A 23650-nucleotide genomic window follows, 5' to 3' on the forward strand; every position below is an offset into this window, starting at 1 on the left:
CCAAGAAGGGTGGGTAAGCCTCCACTCCTGAATGCTCACCTTAAGACAGAGGTTAACATTTCTCTTCTTGTACAATGTGCAAGACCCAGGACCTTTCTGGGGATATTTTTGGAAAGGGACACTCAAGAACTGCTGTTCAACTCCATCCGTCTCCCTCCACAGACCCCTGTGTTGAAGCTGCATCAGCAGCTGGGCAATGCCAGCAGTTGCTTAGGTCTCTGGCAACATTTTAGTGTCAGAGTAACTTCATCTGGGCATGGATTTGGTCAAAATACACTTGCCAACACCTGCCCATGGATATTCCTGCCTGGACATCAAGGCTCTGCTGAATGTGGCCTTTCAGCCCAGGAATGAAATTGTAGGCATTGGCTGAAGGTAGCACCAGGGTCCACCAACTCCTTCCAAGACACGGAGCTGTCTCACACCTGTCCTTGGGGTGTCCCCCTGAAGGACTAACCAGCCTGTGAGCCACACTGAACTCCCCCATCTCCCACACCCATGCCACTGCCCTTCCCCTGCAGGCAGGAGCCAGGCTCGATGCTGTGGGGAAGCCTCATAGCTCCGTACGCGAAGGCAGTGCTGGAGCATCCAAGAGGTGACGCAGGCAGGTACAGCTTAGCCGTCATGGCGAATCTGCCAGGAGGGTTTGTGTCTCCTCTTCCTGCATCGATGGTAAAAGCAGGGACACCAGAACTGTAACTCAGCCTATTCCTACAAGGAGCGTGGGGAGATTTTGCCCCACCATCTGGATGCTAAGAAGCCTTTTGACGGACAGAGAGCGTAGCACATTCCCAACACTCTGGGAAGAGATGCTCAACGTTTACCATCTTTTCTTTGGGTTCAGATTTGGATGCTCTGACCCAAAGCCCCCTCTGCAGTCACAGCACCCCCTTCCCTCCCCAGCAGCTTCTCTTCTCCTCTAATTGCAAAGTTCAGCCAGTGCCTGGTTTTGCATCCCTCTTTTGTCTCCTTCAGCAGGTTTCTGCAGGCAATAAGCCTTGTGTTAGATATGGGGTAAATCTGCAGGAAATCAGACCTAGAAAAGACAGAAGTCGAAGAGACTTGGAGTAAATCAAAAAGAACCCACTGTGCCTGGCAGGTGCAAAATTTGTGTTGCCAACACCATGCGGTTCTGTGTGTATATAACCCACTGGTTAAACTTCTATGTGTGCATATATCTTAGCATATATGCGGGCTAATGATGCAGTGTGCTCACATACAGGCATTTGGTTGTCAATACAGTGGAGCACAGGGTGCCCAGCAGTTACCATTAAGAAGGGACTGACTGGGGGAAACGTTTCCACTGGGAAATGCCACCATCATCTCTGCTGGCTCCCTGCTGCTGGCTCAGACCCAAACCCTTTCCTTGCAGGCTGGGGCTATCCTGCTCCTCAGCCCTTGGGAGAGCATCACCGTTGGGGATAAAAGGGGGAAAGTCATCGTGCGCGTCGCTGCAAGCCTGGGGTAAGCTAAGAGTCAACGTCCTTGTGCACTAAATCCATTAAGGTCCAACCTTAAAGCGCTTATAACCCCCATATGCACCAGGGGCTGCACAGGTGGAGGATGAGACATGCCCCAAAGTAAAGGAGATTTTCGTGCCTGGCCCCAGCCCCTCAACCCAAGCGCAGATGCCGGTGGGCTCCGGCACAGCAGCAATGACCGCTCACGGGTGGCTTCACCAGCAGAGCAAGCAGAGAATGCCTTTGGGTTTGTCCTTCCAAAAGACATTGATTAAAACAAGCCCAAGCTGGGCTGTCTGCGCTACTCTGCATGGATCGGTGCCTCACGGCCCGTCGGCGGCTTGTCACTGAATTAGAGCGAGCCCTGCACAGGGCGACCTCGGGCTTCGGTCAGCCCAGGGAACCCTCACAGGGCAGCCACCCAGCGGGGTGTCTGGCACATCCAGCTCGTCCCCTCTATCGGGGCACATACAATCTTCTTCGCTTATGAGAGTTTCCTGCGGCCTCAGAATGGCTCCACACATGCTTTTCTTGGGGGTTTTTAATACGATCTCTCGCCTCTCCCCTGTTTTCGCAGACCCATGGCGTGGCTGGCAGAGTCAGGGGCATTAGGAGGAGGCCAGCTGACAGACAGAGGCTCACAGCCAGGCAGTGTGATCGCAGAGAGTCGTTTCCTTAGGAAATAAACCTATGGAAAAAAAACCCAATGTTGTCATTGTTTATCTTCTTTCTGCAGGTTTTGGGTTTTTTTCACTGGAAAAAGTCAGCAATGCAGCAAACAGCTTCATGAATATACAGATTGGTTTTGGCAACTACCAATTAACAAAGAATGTGTTCGTGCAATCCCCAATCAGCTATTTCCCTGGGAATCTCTTGTTTGGAACAAGCCATTTTTCATTAGAGAAAAAACACACACACTTGGAAAAACAGTTCTTGCTGGCTCTTATTATCAGAGGAAGGCTGGAGAGGGGCAGCAGCCACCGCCACGGGCCGGCTGTGTGCCCCGCTGGCTCACACACCTGCAGCAGGACCTTCACCTGTAGACAAAACAGCAAAAGGATGCGTACCCAGCCCCTGCACACGCACACAATGACACAACGCCTGCAAGGACATCTGCAAACGGGACTGGGAAGGCAACTATAAACCCAGCCCCTACACCTTTTACTCACCCTCAGGGCTTTCCGATTCTTCTGCTTGGATCGCAGGTCCGTTGAGATGTGTGATAATATTTGACAAGTGGTGTCCTTTGGGGTCTGTACTGGGACCAGTACTGTTTAATATCTTCATCAATGACGTGGGCAGTGGGATCGGGTGCACCCTCAGCAAATTTGCCAATGATACCAAGCTGAGCGTGCGGTTGACACGCCTGAGGGACGGGATCCCATCCAGAGGGACCTGGACAGGCTGGAGAAGTGGGTCTGTGGGAACCTCATGAGGTTCAACAAGGCCAAGTGCAGGATCCTGCACCTGGGCCAGGGCAACCCCTGGCATCAATGCAGGGGGTTGAGGGCAGCGCTGAGGAGAAGGACTTGGGGGTTTTGCTCGATGAAAAGCTGGACACAAGCCGGCAATGTGCAATCCCAGCCCAGAAAGCCCCCCGCATCCTGGGCTTCATCCCCAGCAGCGTGGACAGGGGGAGACCACCCTCTGGGGAAACCCCCCTGCAGTGCTGCCTCCAGCTCTGAGGCCACCAACATAAAAAGGACATGGACCTGTTGGAGCAGGTCCAGAGGAGGGCCAAAAAAATTATCAGGGGGATGTAGCACCTCCCTTATGAGGACAGGCTTCTCCATGCAGCATGGAGAAAGAAACATAACACTTGAGTCTTCCAGGCAGTCACCTCCCAGCATTACCTGAGAGACAGTGAATGCCATGAACCACAGATCAGAGAGACGAGGCACTTAAAGTCAGATATGATGGACAGCTTTTTATTTCCCAATGTTTTAATTTAACAAAAAGTGCTACATTCCATAGTTACAGTATGAGGAGTTGTTCTTGTCCGAAATAGAAAACCACAAGAAAGCACAAGGACTGCTAATATCACTCTATGGAAGCAGTGCAGTCCAGAGAAACCTCACCTCAGGTGAACATCTGGCATTAGAGACACCTTTAAAAATCAGCAGCTGTAGAGTGTAGGTGCATTTCATCAGGGCAAGAGCTGCACATCAGGCAGGCTGGTTCCTCCCGTTGGAAATGGGGCTGTAGATGCCGAGGCAGTTGTGTGACGCCTACAATAAATTCTGGCTTGTGCTGTTGGGAAATCCCAAGCTGGGCATCCACAGGAAAACAGAAGCGAGCGACTCATCTTGTGCTGAGTCAAGAGATTATTATTGCTGCAGCAAAGTCACCACCATCGCAGCCGTGGCTTTGCATGGGGCAAAGGCTGCGTTAGCCATGTCATGACCCACCTCTACGTTCAGGGGCTTGCAGTTCACCCAGCACAGAGGATGAGGAGGGCCCTTCTTGGCTGTTCTTTTTGTCTTGTCTCTTTCAAAAGAATCTGCTTGTTTGGCAATGCAGAGGTACAGATTAAATCAGGAGAGCGTTAAGAGACTGCAGGCTTCAGCTCCCACCTGAAACCCTCCTCCCCTCCCTGCCTGCGCTCTGATAATTTCAAGCAAATGCATCAAACTCCAGGAGTTGTACAGAGAATATTTTTAAGAGACCAATCCAAAGTCTACTGGCCTTGGAAGAGAAGGGAAGGAGCTGAATGATGCTTGTGCTTTAAGGACCTGCAGAAATTGCACTGATGTCAGGGGCACTGCAGAAAACCCCGTCTGTGCTCCAAAAGCTCCTGCAAGCTTCACTGGGCCCCAGGACTGGTTTTGACTGTCCCTCTTGCCTCCACACTAAGAAGAACTAAGCTGAAGACACGGGGAGCCTCCAGGCTCTGGGGCAGGTGCCTGACCAAACCCAACTATTCAACAAACACCTCCACTTCAAATGGACATCAGTTGGGATCTCTCTGCACTGCTGAGTGTCTCAGAAAGATGGCCAACGGTTGTCTTCTGCCAACCAGCAGCTCCCAACCGAGGCACCTTGGCTGGTGGTGTTCAGAGCCAGAGACAGGCCTGGGAGTGAAGCTGGACCACAAAAATCTTTGGGCAGCTCTTCTATCCCACAAGGCTGGCACCAGCACAGACCACAGAGCCAACACTGAACTGCGCATTCAGCTGGACCTCCCTTCGGGCTACAACTCGTCTGCTTGCCCAGTTTGTCCCACCATACTTGCCATATAAGCACTCCGATATTTGCAACTATTTGTCAGCCCCGCTTGCGGCACTGCTGATTTCCAGCTTCCCAGCCACCCACACCACATCCTCGCTGAGCGAAGTCAGGCTCTTGAGGACACCAGGGCACCGAGCCGGTGCACTAAAACACCACCTCCATCTTTCTGACCAGCAGCGTTGCCTTTAATTTCTTAAGTTCATTACATTGGGGAGGAAGAAGAGAGGCAGTGAAACTGACTGCCACTGTAGAAATTGAGAGTTTCCCAAACTGTGGATTTATTAGCACAATGAAAGGCCACGGCACCTCCCCACCAGCCTTCCCAATCCATCAAATCAAAAATCCATCCATAAAGCTCTTCCTGCACTGACGGTGTTGCGGTACTTGCACTCAGACCAGCAGCCTCGCGCAGCCATCCCTCCTCCTCCCGACTGGCCCAGGAGCTCTGTGTTTTATCCATTACTTAACGCAACTTGTGCCGTTAACACACACTGCGCAGGCACCGTACAATTAACAGGAAAGCAAGAGGGGAATGTCCTTCACAGGCTGTTATCGCACAAAACCCTGCTGATCTCCAGCTGCTTGGGGTCTTGCTGGGACATCTGCTCTGTTCTGCAGCATCACTGGCAGCTCCTCCTTTCCAGTGTTATTTTAGGTCGCTCTTTCAGGTTACAGTTGCATGCAAAGGACTCAGCCAGCCCAGATACCGTCCTGCCTGCTCCACGACAGGCTCCCTCTTGCAGAGAGGCAAATCACTGCCCTTTGTCACTGCTCATTCTCCATGCCTCCCCAGCTGGACCAGGGTAAAGCATTTCAAGAACATCTTGCAGCTGCCTATGTAGTCTTGTTCCCAGCCTGCCTGGTGCTGTACGTAAAAGACAATCCTTTCTGGAGATCATCTGAAGCAAACTAGAACAGAGAAGTCATTCCACCTTGCAACCCTCATCAAGCCTCGCCAGGAACAAACCATCACAGAGCCCAAGGGACAATATTTCCTGATTCCCAAAACTGCAAGCCAGCAACACTCAACTGGACCATTAACATGACCCAACCTCCTTCAAGCGACTTAGGAATGAGAAGCAAATAGGGAGAGACCAGTCTGGAAGGAAAACTTCTTCTTAGGTTGGACTGATCACTTGTTACAGACAAAAGAGGCTTTAATTTGGGGCAGGAGCACCTGGGCTTAACACTGGGCCACCAGTCAGTGCCTGTTAAAGACGTGGGGCTGCTTTTAGCAATGCAAAATTCTCCTGGTCAAAGTTTCAGGAATGAATAGGGAGAGATGCGAGCACTGTGGAGCCCTGGCTGGGAAAGCCTGTCCTAGAGGGATGAGGGTATGAAGACTCCCCAACATGTTGATGTTTTACCATGTCTCTGCCATCCTGCTTCCCACGCACTCGGCGGGACGAGTGCGTGAGGGACCACGCACAGCTCTTCAACTGGAAGACTAGCATTAGTAGCAGCATTTTGAATACAGGTTGTCCCGCCTGTCCTTCTCCAGGTGACTCAGTAGATGTGTGGGTAAGGCCTACAGGAAAGTACCTGGGCTCTGAAGAGCACTGCTTGTTCAGAGCGGAACATCACATCTGATGACCTAATGTCCAGATGAGGCCCTGACCCTCTCAAGAGATAAGTGAACTTCAGGAGGGTCTTCCAAACGTCCTCTCTACCTTGCAAACACATTCACGTGCCCACGAGACATTTGCTTACCATCATCTACATCTACCCTTCTCAATCTGACCCAGCTTTTCACCTTTACAAGGAATGAAATCCTGCATGTGCCTCTCCTCAAACTCTCCTCCTTTCCACCATCTCTGAAGGCTCTCTGGGATTTAATCTCAGCAGACGCGCAGTCTGGCCTTATTTGTCTAGTCAAGTCTCCTCTGGCAACAGTCACTGCTCCTTGTATGAAGGATGATTCCTGAAAGAACAGTGATTCCCACCTCAGAAAAGTGGCTGTTTTGCATAAATGTCAGACTGATGTAATTTCACAACCAGAAGCAGAGCTAAAGTAACGCAGCCCTTTTTCTAGCTATTTTGACAGCATTTCTGTGCAAAGCAACATTTGTTTCCCCTGCTCAGTTCCAATAACATCTCAGACACTGGCTGTCTCCCTTTGCAACCTCGTGCTAGCAGCCCGGGCAGCTGCCCTCACCCTGTGCCCGCCTTGGGCTTCACCTCCACAACGCTCTGCAGCCATCTGTCCTACAGCTTCTCATTTCACCCCATGGCCAAGGGCTCCCAGCGGGACCACTTCACCTCCCCACAGCAGACATCTCTCCAGCTGTGGCTGCCACTGCTTGCTGACTATTAGCAACAATTCCCACAACACCAACAGCCACCCGCCCCACAACCTTTGGTGCCTCTCTGCATTCGGTGGTCTGGAGACAAGACCCATCCAGATCCCCCAAAGGTGCTGCCATTCACACCGCTTTTAGGGGCTGAAAACGTAATTTCCAGCGGGTAAAGGAGACGGACGCTCTGCTTTCACCTCTATGTGAACGCAGCCTTATGAAAGAGATGGACCAATAACTAGTGTCCTTCAAACAGGAGGCAGAAGCTGAAGAAACCTCTAGCCTGGCTCTTCTCTTACTTGCACACTGAACAAAAGCTAAGAGATCCATGCAAGACTATCCGTCAGTAGGTGAGCGCTGGTATTTATTGTGCTGTAACAGACAGCGTTGGTTGAAAATGGACTATGATTTTTGTGGTGAATCAAGTGTTGAGGCCATTCCTGTGTATCTCCAAGAAGCGTGGAGCAGAGCTGAAGGAAGAAAGAAGGGGTGAGAGTCGGGAACTCGAGTGCAGAAATGTGCTTCAAACCCTATCAACAACACTGTACTTGGGCACTTCTCAGGTGGCAAGGGATACAGTTCAAGTGTATAACTCATTAATTAAGCAGAGCAGCTAATCTTAGCACTAATGAACTCTAGCTCAGGTAATGTAACATTTAAAATTAACAAATTGGACAGAATTCATTCACAGTAAAGATTTCCATTCCCAGGCTAGGTGAGAGCTATTGTTATGATTAGATTACTGCCAGCCAGGACCAAAACAGCACACCAGGGTAATAGGAAAATAATCATCCATATGGATCAGCTCCAGCTGTAACAAGACGCGCTGTGGATCTGAATGAGGTGCCGGGTGCAAATGTGAAATCTCACTACTGTATCAAAACAAACATCACTGCGCGGGACACGTAGAGCGTAGCATGCCGTTTCGCCGGGGTGGTACCGACCACTGCTCGGTGGCTCGGGGCGGCGGAGAGCAGTGATGCAGCAGAAAGTCGCTTGTTCTTTTTCTCCCCCTCCCTCCTTTTTAAAAGTCACGGGCTATCGCAAGGGCACTGCAGTTCGACTCAAAATTCATCTTCAGAGCTGTCAGCTAAGAGCATGACTCGGTCTTGCATGCTGTTAAATTCCCTCTGCTAGGGGAAGAAAAGAAACATTGAAGAGCAATGAAAGAAGGAAATTAAGACCTTTCGGATTCCCCCAAACTCTAACTGAGAGGTCCCGAACACTCTGGCCCAGACAAACCATACCAATAACCAGGCTGCGCTCGCTTTACAGCCACAATGGCTAACAGGAGAGTGGGTGGGATTGGGGTCTTCCTTTGCAGTTTCCATACCTTTCTTTTATGTCTCTTTGAGCCATTTCTCCTTCGGCGATTCATAATCTTAATGCTGTAGAGCGCTCCTAGGATAAACAGGGCTCCAGCTATCCCGACTCCTACAGGGACCAGCATCCCCGACATGTATCCTGCCTACGGGGAAAAGAGAGAAGCAGAACAGCACTCACAAGACCGTCCTTTCAGAGTCATCTTCCACCAGTCTAGGACTGGGAGAGATCCCTGTGCTGCTTTTGTCAGAGTTTGTTGTATTTGAGTCCCTATCACCCATAGGATAAGCCCTGCTTCCAGGATTGCTAAGCAAGCCCCCAACCAGCCCCACTCCAGGACCAAGCTGGTAACCACCACGGCTCGCTCACCATCAGCTTTTGCTCACAGGTTCTGCCTTGTGATAGCCGAGACACTGCAGAGTTTGCCCGCCTTTAAGAGAGGGAACAATTCTGGTGCAGAGCTGCAAGTGCCGGGGTGGAGCATCGAAAGAACAACATGTAAAGGAGAACCTCGACCGCCAGGGACAGGCAATCTCGAGCCACAACAAAGACCTGTCATGACCCAAACAGCTTCACGACACGCTGTGTAGTGTAGGCTGAGCGCTGCTCTGAGCTCCTCAGGTACCACCAGCATAAATCAAGGCACAGGTATGTATGTCTGGCCATGTGCAACAGAGCTCAATCCGGAGAGCCAAGGGCTGCCGTTTTCATCTGCTTTTTGGCACAAATCCGGACTAGCAGCGCGGCACTGAGCCCTGTGGTGACAAGTGTCTCGACACCCTGCTGCCCGCAGCTCTCCACACCGTCCCGCAGCCCTCGGGGCGGCAGGGGCAGGCAGAGGAAAGCGTGGCACAGGCAGGACAGCCAAGTGCCCACGAGCCACCAGGTGAGACGGCCATCACCAGCCGGGGAGCAGAGGAACGGGCGAGGAGCTGTTTTCGGAGAACGGCTGCTCTGCAAAGCAGGGGCTCTCGCCACCATCATGAGAGGTGGGTGGGAAAGGGACCCACCATCCTCCTGACCAGCTGGAGGGTGTCTTGCCATGGACGAACTGCTAAATACACCTCCAGTAAAGAGTATTACACAGCTCCCATGCTTCCCAGAGACACGTTGGCGTGGGAAAGCACATGCCCCAGGACACTAGTGACGTATCTCAGCATGGGGATGTGCTTTGCACCAAATGCTTTGGCTTTGCATGGGAAGGGGTCGCTTGCATGAGCAGGACAATGACATAGAGGAAGGGCACGTGTACCTTCAGCTGGCCTTAAGGGAAGCACAGCAGAAGTAAATCAGCTCTAACTCAATTGCTATGATCCGTACATTTGCATTGCTCATCAAAAAAAAAAAAAATATGGATAGCACGACTAATTTAAAATTACACATTTAAACATTTAAAATCCTATGGAAAATATTCCCAAGTGCTTGTCATTTTATATTTCACTGTTTTGAATGAAAATTAACCCATGTTTTAAAGTGCCAAATTACTTCAGCATCCTCACCTAATCCAGGCTGGGGGGCTCAATGGAGTAAGGGAGGCAGGTAGAGCCTGGCTCCCTCCCTCGTCAGCGCTGCCTTCCTTCACACTGCAGCAACAGAGTCCTCTGCTGTGGCACCACAGCTTTACCCTTCGCCGTCTACACGCCCCCAAAATAGTTTTTACGCCTGCCAAGGGACACATGCACAACTCAGAGGACCATCAGACAGCTCTTAGCAAGCCCCAGTCCATTGCTTACAACCACTCATCTTCATCTGCATTCCCAAACTGCAACACAACTCAACAACACATTCTTACAGCGGAATTGCTTTTCTTCCACAATCCACTGAGTAGGGGGGGAAAAAAGAAGCTATTTAGTGTGCGCTGCCCTGCCTTCGTATGCTTACCTGGAGAATGAAAATAATTCAATGCTCACAAGGGCTGTTTTGCCCTCCCAAACCCCTCCAGATCCTGCTCAGTGCGCTTTAAATAGCAACGCCTTTGTGCCTGGATCCCAAGGCCTGAGGGGTCTCCAGCTGTGTCCTGCAGGTCCCCTGAACACCCTCCCAGAACACCCAGCCCTGCTCAGCACACGCGCGTGGAGGGGGGCTGCATGCCTGCACCCCAGTTCCTGAAAAAGGAGGTCAGTGAGAACACAGATAAAAGACTGTATCTCTGCGAGGCAATTAAGGTGCCTTAATTGGGTGACCTAATTAGTGCAGCATGGGTTTTTCTATTTCTGGAACTTTCTGCTGGTGTGGGCGGTGAGGGGAGACTGGAAATGGCTTTTTAGCTGCTGCCCGGCTGGGTGTCCATATCAGAACTCACTAGTTTTCATATGGTGAACTCCCTAGCCCACCCGTGAGCCTTTATCACGCCTGGCCAGCCCATCCCCTTTTACAGGCTTCCCCCAACAGCTGGACCAACAATTTCTACCCCAAAAGCCTGCAATGGGAAGAGGATCCAGGTCCTGCTCTCCCAGCCCTTCTGTGTCATGCAGCCCAACTCATGAGGGCTTCTGCACTTGCCTGATAGGAAACCCCATTTCACAGGCAGCTCCGAAGCCATGTTTTTAGCCCTTGCCCATGGGGAAGGTGCTACAAGTCCTAGGGATGCTTTTAATATAACCAATCCATCACCATGACCTTCCTGGCTCCGCTGGACTTTGGGACAATAGCAACAGAGGACTTCAGAGGAACCTCGTGTCCACTATTCAGCATGCCAAATGCAACATTTGCACAGTGTTTGCAGGAGACCGGACATAAATTTGTCACTGACCTGTGCTCCTGGCCCCATGCTCCCCACACCCTTCCCTCTCCCAGCAGGGCAGCCCTGATGGACACAGGAGGATGCATCTCTCGGGGATGGGGCCATCATGTGCCAGGATAGTCTTTTGGATGGAGGGATTGTAAAATAGAGAGGACGGGGCTCTGCCAACAGCAAATGGAAGGGGCACATATTGTGACTGGTGCTGATAAACTCAACAAGGAAGAGGAGGAAAAGGGGTGAGCAGGTTTATTTGGGAGTGATTTGCTTCACCAGCATTCGGTTGGGGGTGGGGGAGTGGTTTTTGTTGGGCTTTTCTAAGGGAAAGTGTGAGCAAGGTGAAAGATCTGCTTCCATACATCTGCCGTTCCCCAAAGGAGGGAGATGGCTCAGGGCTGAGTCTCTCTTTTAAGTGGACACTAGCAGACCCCCAGTTATACCAGTGCTTGTGCCATGCAGTCCAACATCTGAGATTCAGACTCTACAGAGCAACTCTGTTGGAGACTGGAACATGCACCCCCATTCTGCAATGGGGAAGGACAGAGGCAGCCAACAAGGTGCCAAGAGGAAAGAAGTAAAAGCTACGGCTTCAGTGAGAAGACGCCTGATGCCCCTACACTGGTGTTGTGCTGGCTGGGGAAGGTCTGGCATGAGCAGGTGACCCGTGCATGCTCCATTCACTCCAGGCACTCAACCAGTCTTGGTGTCTGCTTTTTACCTTCGTCGGGAAAACCATTCTCTGTCCTTTCAGCATTCGCTCAGGCTGAATCCCAGGCCAAGGTGCTCTGCTATGAGCATGGCTTGTACTAGACATGCCTCCTTCCTATTGTAGGCAGAAAAGCAACTCAACAAGGGCTGGGCATAAATCCACCCTAAACCCTTCCACTCCCCAGTCCTGGAAAACAGACACCCAGACCCCATCTCTCTGTTCAGACTTGATGGTAAGGTGCTGCTGAAATTTGTTGGGATCGCGTGGGAAGGCTGAGCTCATTGGGTAACTATCTGCTTAAGCTTAGAGATGTATTTTCAGGGACTAGAGCTTCCCATCAAGTCATTATTCCTTCTGGTGGTTTTTTTTGCCTATTGACTCTGATCCTGTTCAAGAATTTCCAAGCCCCGTTGAGTCACAAAATGTTCTTGTCTTGAAACACTAGTGTCACATCATTTCTAGATTCATGGTTTTTCTGGCATTAACACAACATTTGGAAGGCTTCACAACCATTTCAAAATGTTATTATTTGCCCTAGGCAGCAGAGCCTAAAAAGCCGTCACTGCCTGTGGTTGGCACAATGCCTGGTTCCATGTACCATCACCCTGCAACACCAGAGAGAAAAGATCAGGATCTGTTATCTTTTCCTCTTTTTCCTTCCAGGAATTTGCAGTTCTTCTTGCATGTGGAAGCAGAAAAGGTCTCATCCAGAGGCGGTGGCGTGGCACGCAGCCTCTCACCAGAGAGGATCACCAGATCCTCTTGACTTGGATATAGAACCAAGCTTAGGACTTAGAGAAAAGGGGTGGCGGTAAGTTAGAGGGCAATATAAAAAAGTAGCTCAGGTAGTCTGAAGCGAAAGTGATTTTCTTGTGCAGAGAAGTCTATAAAATACCCCTGTCCCTCCTTCTGCTCTTAGTTAGCACTCATCGGGGATCTACTGTGGATTTACACCACTCTATACAACAGCAGCATCTGGTTCATTGCCTCCCAGAGAAAATTTTAAGCCCCTTCTCAATTGTCTTTGTAGAGATAATGAACTCCAGTGACAAGAGTTTGTTCCTACAAGTAAAAATGGTTTTGCTTTTAAAGTAATTGAAACACTGAGCCTCCTACCTTATCTTTCAGCTTCTCCATCCAGCTTCTCACTGAAAAATAAGACAAAAAAAGCTGTAATCATGTTACTTATGTTATATTAATTAGTAACAAATTATAATGATAGTATTAAAATAGACACTAATTAACTTGACAAGCTGATAACACTTTTTGTTAGATTTCCTCTCTTCTCATTCATGAAAAAAAGCAAATGCAGCAAATCAACAAGAGAAACTCTTCAAGCGAGTTGTCAGGCAAGATTTGCCTGTGCCATTCACGTCTTCAGAGTGACTAAAAGGGGAAGATGAAAAACAATTATTTCAGGTTTTTAACCAGCAGTTCTCATACACACAGTGGGATGCCAGACAAGGAGAAAACCTAGCAGCGTGGCTATCCCCTTCCACTGGCCTCCTCCACATAGATATTCCTCCCTCTGTTTGGCATAGCCTGTAACGATGCTTAAAAAAGTGTTTTGCCTTGTCTTTTATTCCCCTGCTTTTATGGAAGCAGCCACTGCCTGCTCTGGGAAGTCACCAGAAAACACGTGAGGACTGGGACAGCACTGGAGATGCTAAATTACTAAACCAAGAAATTTATACTGCCATCCCAGAGACTTTCACTTCCTAACAGTTAATATAAGTCACATGAAATATGATACCCAAGAATTACAAGTCTTTAATGGCATGTACTTTGGGATGAAATATTCAGCTAATCTCGAAGAACTGCAAAGGCTTAGCAGCGGGTGCACGACCCATTAATTCCACAGGCAACTGGATTCGACTGCACTGCACCGAAGACAAAAGTCCCAGACTTTTAGATACCCACTAATATTTTAACCAATTCCTGCTCATAGGTAAGAGGCAAGCAAACAGTTCAATGGTGGTTCTTTTCAGCGTATGGCAACTGTGTTTTAAGCCCTGGTCAAGGACCTCTGTTTCTCCAGGAGGCACAAGGGGACTCTTGGATACGCCAATGTCCATCTGAAGAATATTTTTCCCAGGATACATTAGATCCCAGATGTAACACACTGTTTATGGAGAGAGACCCTATTTCCAAGCCTGCTTTCTCATAGAAGCTGCCTTCGAAGCTTGCTTTAGCAGTATTAGAGCCTGCCTGTTGGCACACGCATGTACCCTGCTCAGGGTAACCATCCTACTGAGAGCCTTCCTGTGAGTGGGGTGCAGCAATAGGGCCATCAGTAAATGGCCTTTTTAAGTCTCACATACAATACAGAGAAGCGCAGCAGCTAGGAAGTGGTAAGACTCAGCCCAGAGATCAGCATCACTGTATTAAACCACATGATTTTAACAAGCTCAAAGTGATTTGAATACTCCCTTTTTAACTATTAGTAACATATTGCTTTCCAAACAGAAGGATCCCAAATTATGTAGAGGTGAAAAAGTGTGAAACAGGCACAGGCGCATACATGCAAACTCACTTATCTCTGACAGGTAAGAAAAAAAATGAGTTATCCAGGAGACAGACACCCACAGCACCAGAAGAGGACAAAAAGTCTACTTTTATCAACTCTTCCCACCATTAGTCCTAACCTGCGTGGTCTAAGCTGTAGTAAACTCAAGTTATGAAGGTGCCATCACCATCAAACTCTGCCAGTCGGAGGCTGCATGCCTTGAACATCACTCCCAGTGGAATATCAGAGAGGAAGGAAACCCCTGGTTCCCCTGGGCTAGGTTTCTCAGCTGGGTTTCTAGATGTAACGCTAAAACAAGCACTGGCTGTAAACATCACCTAGACTTTCAAGGAGAGCCCCTACACTGCTGCCTTGGTGACAGGCATGGGAGAGACCAAACACCGGGAAAAATTGTTTTAAAAACACAAATATTGCAAACCAAAGGAATTCATGCCAAAATTCTTACCAAAGAGCCTTCTCATGACTCTCATGTTTAATGATGCTATTGTGTTTTATTCCAGGTTCCCAGGAGGAGTAGTGATGGTGACTCACAGTCACACAGTGACAGCCACAGCTTCAGAATCACAGTGCACGTTTTGAGGCTCAGGACTGACGTCCTCCATACACATCGAGACAGCCACACGTGTACACACCATGCGCGCGCACAGCCACTTAAAGCTGCTGTGGTGCTCAGTTGGCACCAACTCAAGCTCAGCACAAAGCCTATTTTTACAATCTTTCACGATAATTATATGGGATCTGTGATCTTGTCAACAGTCAATCCACTTTCTTGCAGCTGAACAACGGTGTGTCTAAAGCAGTAATTAACTCCAGAGTATTTCTGACACGTCAGAGGCCGGGGCTGGTCTCATACTATTCTACTACCTATTTTCAATGGACACAAATTCTGGCTTTGCTTCCCCTCTGCTCTACAAAACCACAGCAGCACGTCCGTTGGGACCCACAGACACTACAGTACAAATCTTTATTTGCTATTTGTACAGTTGCATATTACTAAAACCGGTCTTATTTCCAACCACGTAGAGCACGTCAGACGCCTCTGTGAATCAGCCTAAGCCACAAAAGAAACAACACAAGGTGATTTCTCCTCCAGACTGGACGCCTCTCCAAGAGATGCTCTAATGCAGCCACAAGCTGGCTGAGTGACAGCCCCTGACCTGTGCTAGAGGAAAATAATGGTCGCAAATTTGGGAAGCTAAGGCAGCAGGAGGTCAAAAACCTGGCTGGCCTTTCAACGTCCTGGCAGGACCACACCGGTGTGCGGCAGCAGCAGATCCAGCTCTCCTGGGCAGGAGTGGAGAGCATGGAGCAGCCACAGCCATGGTCCCGGACCTCCCGGCTCTGCCACCGGTCAGGCTGAGGCCATGACAAGTCAAGGAGCTCCGGATTACCACGAATTACAAACACTTTTAATGTCACTAATGCACAAAACTGTTTTAACACCTTTGAGGAAATGGCAAGCCACTGTGTCATTAAAACCGAGCACTTACTGCTCTAATTATTCACCCATATGCGGACACTGCGTGGTGTGGGTAGGAGATAAAGCACTTTTTCAAGTTAGAATTTATATCTATGCTAAATGGCTACCATCAATTAATTCAGACTCTAATTATGCATCATTATCCATAATTAATATTCTGAACTTGGTCTTGGAAGAGGAACATTGCGGATGGCACCTTCTCATAAAAATGCAACCCTCTCCAAAAACACTAGGTGACTTGCCAATGAGGCCGAGCAAATAAATAGCAACAAATACTCAAGTCCATGCATTTTTCATCATCTCCTTTTTTTTTTTCCTTTCCTGATCACTGAATGTCCTGAACAAGCGACAACAGTCTCTGGGTGTGAAATTACTAACAAGTGTCTGCAATGCTGGCTCGTCTTCCATGGCATTTTAAGGATGGTGACTAGTCCAAGCACTCTGCCTCCACTTAATTTTGATCCCTCGGTTTCATGGGGAGCTGAGTTAGATGAGTGTGGAGCACTTCAAAAATTACACACATAATCTGACATTTCCTCAGTGATTTATATAATGTCTGCTTCTCTGCAAATTAATTTTAAATAACATACAGCTTAAGATTAAGCAGGTCAGGAGCACGGAGGAGGAGCACGGTTGTCTGGCATTGGCGTCAGAGCAGCCCAGGGTGAATTCAGACAGTTACAGATACACTGTGCTATTTTTAGTCATTTTTACCCAGCTTTCCCCTTGAAAACGTGCAGCCAGCTATTAAGAAGCCAACTAAAGAAGCCTGGCTAATTTGCAGAGGTAAGCAGCAGCCTGTGGGCCTGCCTGGCCCCTCCTTGGAGGAACCTGGTCCGAAGGGACAGCGAAAAAGCCCCATGAGCAAAAACTTTCTGAAAGTTCGGGTTTTGCCAGATGCAGGCTGAAGGCTCAGGAGAGGGGCAATAGGTGACATTTGAGGGTGTGTGGTACATGGCACTGGATGGCCCAACATCTGCTTTCACCACTGAACTCTTCAATGCAATAAATCCAAACAAACCCTCATGAGAGACACCTCTTGTGTTTCCATCCCTCTCCTTTCCACTGTGTCCCACACCTTTGCATCCCAAACAAGAACAGATTCAGCCAGCTCACCCTCCCAACTCATTTGTTTTTTGCAGAGCTTCTCTTTACAAAGGGGGTGACCAGATACAATTTATAACAGAGAATCAAAGCACAAGAGGTTTGGAAGCTGCCTCCGAGTTCAGCTGGAAAGATCCTCCGACAACAAAGAGCGTTTGCATGACTTACATCAGGGAAAAATCCAGTATTTGTCGCTTCTGACCAAAGAAAATTAAATTAAGGTAGCATGACAGATCATATTCACTGCAAGTCTAAACCGCATTCTGACACTGTCCTCCTAGGGAAGAGTCTGACCTCTTGGTGCTCGGCTCAGGGATCTCGCAGCACCCTCAGCTTATGTCCCTGCAAAGTCTCACTACAGACAACTCACCTGAAAGGAGAGGGGATGTTAACTGAGGGCAAAGATCTGGAAAAAGTACTCAAAACACTAACTACACAGTAACTCCCATGGCTACTCTGCATCCCCACCATGGAAGAAAGTTGGTCCATATGTACCATTATTAGCTGTGCTCTCCTTCCCTGAGCCCTTATCAGGCGCCTTCACTCATGATCTCACTTCTTGTTACTCTTCAGAGAACTGTCCACTTTCAAATAAGTTCTTCTTTACTGGTCAGATTTCTTGAACCCCCTTTTGTTCTGGAAGCTGCTGGGTGCCAGAGGCAGGCTCTGCCTTTAAGCCTCACCATAACGCACCACCAAATCTCTCGCCAAAGGCTTTCCCCTGCTTCCCTCATCGCCCCCCTCTGAAATTAGGAGCACGAGTCCTCCAGGCTTCATGCTTTGCCAACTTTTAGCAATCCTAATTGCCTAATTATCCACTCGAATGCAATGATAAAGCTGCTTAATAATTCTGTTCACTTCTCATTCATTCTCTCCATTCTCGGATAAGAAAACACAAAGACTTTACCTTCTGGTGGAGATTTCGATCAATAATTCATGCCCTCCTGCCAGCAGTTCTATCTCCCCTTTCCCCTCTTGGATGCCCTGCTGTTTATCTTGTCACTTTAGTTTCATCTTATCAGCTGGTTTTAATCATATTCCCTTTTTTAATCATCATCTAAAGCAATTCTGGTTTTCCGTGGCAAAATGAGCACATTATCCCTCTGCCCTGTGCATCTCACTGTATTTTCAAATCCAGCATTTACATCTTTATTCCGGAACTTCATCTTGATACTGGTGAAGGTACATCCAGCACCTTCTCTTTCAACAATTCTCCAGCGTGACCGCCACAACAGCAGTGAAAACATGGCACCCAAGCTCCTATACACTCCCCAAAGGGCAGAGAAAAGGGCTGAAGGATGGTTTTATGGTTAAGCTGGAGCTCAGGTAACCTGACTCAACCATTGCATCTGTAATTCCTTAAACGCAATAGGCTGAGAGAGGTGCACCGAGCTTCATTCTGAGAAATCAGAAAACATCAGTCACCCCAATATGCTCAGGGCATGAAAAGATTTTGATCTAACAGCTACTGTTAATTGCTTTCACATCTGTCTGAAATCAGAGCCATCCCAATCTCAGGAACCAGAGAAGCTCTTTAAGGACAAGGTCCCCACTGCAGCAGATGACAGTCCCCACCACAAGCGATCTGTGTGTCAGACAAGATGCAGGAGGCAAAGACGGATGGAGGCAAGGAGCAAACAGAGCAACTCTTTTTTAGCACTGGCAATGCCTGCTGTGGATGTTGGGTTTGCTCTGCCTTCCTCCAGCCGGGGCAAGGTCTTCATCCCACCCCTGGCTATGGCTGTTGTAAGGCAGGAAAAGGTTGGCTTGGCATGTTTGCAAGAGTGTGGAATTGTAAATAGGGGAGGAGGCTTTGCGTAGGTTACAGTAAAGTGAAATATAACTGCACCTCGCGGACGATGCAGCTCAGCACAGGTCTGACACCGCAATTTTCCCGAAAACAAATTAATTCACCTCTTCCATGCTGCTACCCTACTCTTCCCGTTCCCCACCATGAAATGGCTGGGTTTGGTGCTGCTTCTGGTCAGGGATAACAACTGGTGGTAGTCAGGAGGGGTAAACTTCATCCTTGATGGTTAGACTTTGCTAGACACCCCGCTGCCAGAGCAGCTACCCGTGCGCACCTCTGCAGTGAGAAAACGGGACATTACTGTCCTTTAAAGCGCCTGTTCAATCTCCATTACATACATTAGAGCAAGAGATTTGCTATAGTTAGTTCTCCTCTTCCCTCATCTACATGCACAATTTCCAAGCTGTATTCCTTGTTCCAGCAAAGGAGAGCTGGTTAAAGTGTAAAAAATAAAGAAAAGAACAATTACTTTAAATCTGTCTATCTACAACAAGCAATCTGCCCTATTACAGTACAGATTTCTTCCCTTTCTCTTGCAGGTAAGACTTTCTTTTAAATGAGACTAGTGAGAACAATTTTGCAGAAATGCTCCGTGCTTCATCTGCTCGGCTCTGACAAGTTAATAGCACAAGGCTGCATCGGCTCCTTTTCCTTAAAAAACACAATTGCCAATTTACTTACTAGCACAAATAAATAATACAGAAAATGGCATTTGGCCGGAAGGCATCACATTTTTAATTCCAGAAGAAAAACTATGCCTACTTGATGGGAATTTTGATGAATGCACTTCCCCCCATGCCCAACTCATGAAGACTTGAATGGCCAGACAATCAAACAAATGCCAAACTGACAATTACTATTGATGTTTTCAGAAAAAAAATTTGGTTGGGCGAACTTTGAATTAACAAAGTGAACTTTGATAGTTACCATGCAACTTTCTCGTTTGTTAATTGCACTGACTACAACCTTTTCCCTGTCCTCCCAGCTACAACCCAAGCCTGGCTGCACACTACGACCTGCCACAACATACCCAAACCTCTTCAGAGAGGAAGGGAGACGTGGGAGGACAACTCACCACGCTCACCCAGAAAGCAGAAACTAAAATGGGCATCTTAAATCCTTCCCTGACCATATAAATCCTTTTGGCACTCCCTTCCCCATGGCATTAGGTCAGGTTTCTCCTTTTCCTTTTCCCTTGCACTTTTTAAGCTGTTTTCCTCTTTGATCTGCCAACACCAAGTAGCCACTTGCTAAGCTTCTGCTTTTGCCTTTCTCTGTAAACTCAGTTCTTCTGCGGTGCCTTCAAAACACTTGTTGGTATAGACAAACTATTTGTTTCTACCTAAGTGATGCCAGACAGGCACAAGATGTTAAAACAAAGCCAAGGTAGAAAACCCTCGGTATCCTAAGAGTAAAAGGCATCAGCAGGACATTGCTGTGAATCGGCTGTCACAATTTGTTGTACAATTAAACATTTACTTGCTCGCACAGTATCCAAAAGCTGCGTGCGCTCTGGGAGAGGAAATGCAAACCTTGCTTATGGAAATGGCAACGCCTCCGCCGAAGCGGACCCGGTTTTCCGCCACTCTGCCCTGGCACAGCTCCTAGAGCAACACGGACTCTACCAGCAGCGAGAACCCCCCGGCTCTAGCTAATGGGTTTTCTTGTATGCTGAAAATATTCATATTCAACAGCTTCCATTCATGACATACTCACAGTGCCCATATTGGGAACATAAAGAAGTCCTAAAAATTGAATTGGGATGCCTTAGCTGCCAACTGGCTCTGCCACTTGTAGCTAGCCCTCCTCCTCTGCAAAATGCATGTCATCGCCTGAAAGGGAAAAACTGTTTGCAAGACTTAATGCATATCCCATCGAACTTCAGGCACTTATCTGACATGCCCAAATTAAAAGTCTTTCTACCTTCAACTCCCAGAGTCACTGAGAGAGAGACCGGCACCTTCACAATGTCACCATCCCCACTCCAGGTCTGGTTTTTCCTCTGAAGGAGCCCTTCTTTTCTGATGGATACATGAGCAACTCTGATACTTCACTTAGAGGGGAGGCTCCTGCACCAAATCGCCTGGATGTTTCCAAACAGAAAGTTTCAGCTGGGAGAGGTGCAAAGCACAGAGACAAGATGGGTGAGGGTGAAGGAGGAAGCACAAGTGTGATGAACCCAGAGGACCTGGAACACAGTGCACACAATACTGCTATTGACACATATCGTGATTTATTGCACACAGAAGCTGCCTGATTCCTGCTCTGACTGTGATATTATCTTCTGTCCCCCTGAAGTCCAGCCTCCATACCTTTAGTCTTACTGAACCAAGAATAGAAAGAGAAATACCTTAAAAACTCCTAAGAAGACCTAAAATGCAACGACCGCTCTACAACATAAACGTGCCACGACTGCAAGATCTAATATCCTGAAAGCAAACACAGCGTGGTCTCATAGGCAACGCTGAAAATCTCCATTCAAAACTTCAACCTTTGGGTACCTTTGGCTGAGACGTGACAGACAGCAAACCACAATTTGGGTCCCAAAGGCTTCCAAGCCTGCCAGACAGTCTTCACATCGCATTTCTTCTTCAGCTCCTCTCCAAGGGACGCAGGGGTAGCGCTTTCACAGCAGTTCAGGGTTCCTCTTATTGCTCTTTGGAGATTTTTAAGCCATTCTCTGGGTGACGGGAGTGGGGTTTAATACCACTCGCCCGGTCATTGCAGCGAGCAATGAGGGCACCTGCACAAGTCCATCCCAGCCCAGCATGATTTGGACTGGAGAAGGAGGAGCTGCAGAAGGACTTCAGCTGGGTGGCAGAGTAAAGTATCTGTATGGCAAAATTTTACAAGAATTCAGAGTGTAGGGATTAGCAAAAACTCTAGAAGAGATAGATCAGCGGCCTGAAAAAAGCATTGAAAAAGCCCATGATGGCCTTCCTTCATAGGACACATGACTCTTCAATTGCTGCTTTTATGTAGTAATATTTGGATAGTGGTACGTAAATAAATGGCACACAACAGCTACCTTAAAGAGGTTATTAAAGCTGCAAAGTCAAGACTCATGAGTAAAGAAACACCCAATTTTGCATGCTCAGCAGAATACCAATTCTAATTGCCCATTATTTTTTCTCAGAGGTCCCCAGTAAAAGAATTATTGATGGTTTATTTTTCCCCTCTCTTCATACACTGGAGCAGGTGAACTTCTTTAGCTGAAATTTTCTTTAAAAGTCCAGGGCAAGCACCATGGAAAAATTCCGGTCCCAACAGTTAAAATGTGGTAAAGTTATTGAGATAGTTCTTGATAATATAACAGAATATACATACAACATATTTAATGATTGGCATGGCTGTTATTGCCAGGCAAGCCACGTGCATATGCAGATTTACAGGGCAATGCCTTAATGGGAGAAGCATCATCCTTCCATAGGAAGCGCATCTCAACCTTAGTGACAGGTTTTTTTAAGATGCTTTAAGGTACACTGAGATCCTGAGCTGGCTGTTTCCTGATTTACAGCCGCTGAGGATGTGGCCCATAAATTCTTCCTACTGTCAACGGGCTCTGTGTTGTGTTTGCAATCTGCCCAAGTCATCTCAGGGATTAGAGAAAACAAAGCGAGATAAATAATGGTGTGGAGCCGCTCTGCGGCGGTGGGGGAGCTGCGCCATCTGATGCCACCAACGCCGAGAACCAAGCTGCAGAAATGGTTCGGGGATCTTTGCACTTACATTATGACAATCTTTTAGCTCTTTCTGGCATCAAGTCCCCCTGAAATCACTGGTGGTTTTGCCCGGGCTACAACTGTAGGACTTGACCCCATATATTTGTAGAAAAAGAACATGAAATGGAAATTGGTCCCATGCTACCTCTTAATGCCCATTTTTCAACAAGCCTATTTTCCGCTCCATAACCCAGTACCCTTTCCCATAATCTCAGAAAGACAGATACATTTTTTGCAAATTAAAACTAAATGTCAAGTCGCTGTGACGGGGGGAGTGAAAAAGCCAGAGAAGCTGCAGATGGAGAGCATCTCACTCATCCCTCTGATAAACGGCATCTCATTTCTGCTGCAGGATGGCAGCAAAAAAACAGTCGCTGTTATCTGACTAAACACCTTCCAAATCTCCAGCTGAAGCCACGTGATGTTCCCCCCTACAGAGAGGAGAGGGCATTTGTCCATGCGGCTACTCAACCCACTCATTCAGCCCTCTCTAGATGCAAGCCACATAGATCTCCATGTCCTGCCGACAGAGCCCGCATGCTTATCTGCTTTAAAGGATCAGCAGCTAAACTGCAAAACTTCTTTTCCGATATTAATCAGGCTCCAAAAAAATTCTTGGTTTGCTTTTTTCCTTCCATAAAGAGCAAACGTAATTTTCAGAATCACGTTTTCTGGGGACGCTGTATGAAGGATTTGCCTGCAGCAAGCAAGGCCGAAATACAGTATTTTCCACCTTTTGCATTTAAGAAAAAGAATGCATTTTTCTTATTTCAAGTTTTGATTTCAGCTGGCAAGATGCAGTGCTCATCATGAAATGACATAAAGATCAATAAAATACTAAATGGTTGGAAATCAAAATGATGGAGTTGACCTTTAAAGAAAAAAATAGATATTGAACTGTGTTTTCAGCAAACAATTATTCTAGTAATTAAACCACAAAGGCCTGAGCATCGATTACATGCTACAAATAAAATCTGATTATCTCAGAGATTCATATTCATGCAAAGACTTGGGAACATGAGCAGACTGAGCACCGTCCAGTGTTAGTCGCAAAAAAAAAAAAATGCAGTTGGCTTCTATTTGCTAATAAAAAAAGTCTGATCCCACATTCCTCCTGCATCCAGAACTGAACATCGATTCCCACTGCGATTCGATGCTCTTGTGATGAAACACCAAATAGGAACTTAAGGTTCCTGACACTGGTTCGATAGCCTTGCAATTGACTTCTTGTATAACCACAGGCAAGTAAATTA

General features: G+C 47.8%; 1 protein-coding gene across 3 annotated transcripts in view; it reads right to left on the minus strand.

Annotated features, from left to right (window-relative positions):
- Window positions 1-3367: 3367 nt before the first annotated feature.
- Window positions 3368-23650, minus strand: part of ARMH4 (armadillo like helical domain containing 4) — a 71224-nt gene continuing 50941 nt past the window's right edge. Inside the window, exons 6-9 of one of the 3 annotated variants that reach the window (XM_063333354.1) lie at window positions 12871-12902; window positions 11764-11868; window positions 8316-8450; window positions 3368-8112 (exon numbers count right to left, since the gene is read on the minus strand). In XM_063333354.1, coding sequence (XP_063189424.1) covers window positions 8047-8112; window positions 8316-8450; window positions 11764-11868; window positions 12871-12902 — 338 coding nt within the window. In that variant the 3' untranslated portion in view covers window positions 3368-8046. Of the gene's footprint in view, window positions 8116-8315; window positions 8451-11763; window positions 11869-12870; window positions 12903-23650 lie in introns of all 3 variants that reach the window. The other 2 variants (XM_063333353.1, XM_063333355.1) reach the window with 2 other exon arrangements.

This window comes from Chroicocephalus ridibundus, chromosome 4 (assembly GCF_963924245.1).
Source record: "Chroicocephalus ridibundus chromosome 4, bChrRid1.1, whole genome shotgun sequence".
Lineage (NCBI taxonomy): Eukaryota > Metazoa > Chordata > Aves > Charadriiformes > Laridae > Chroicocephalus > Chroicocephalus ridibundus.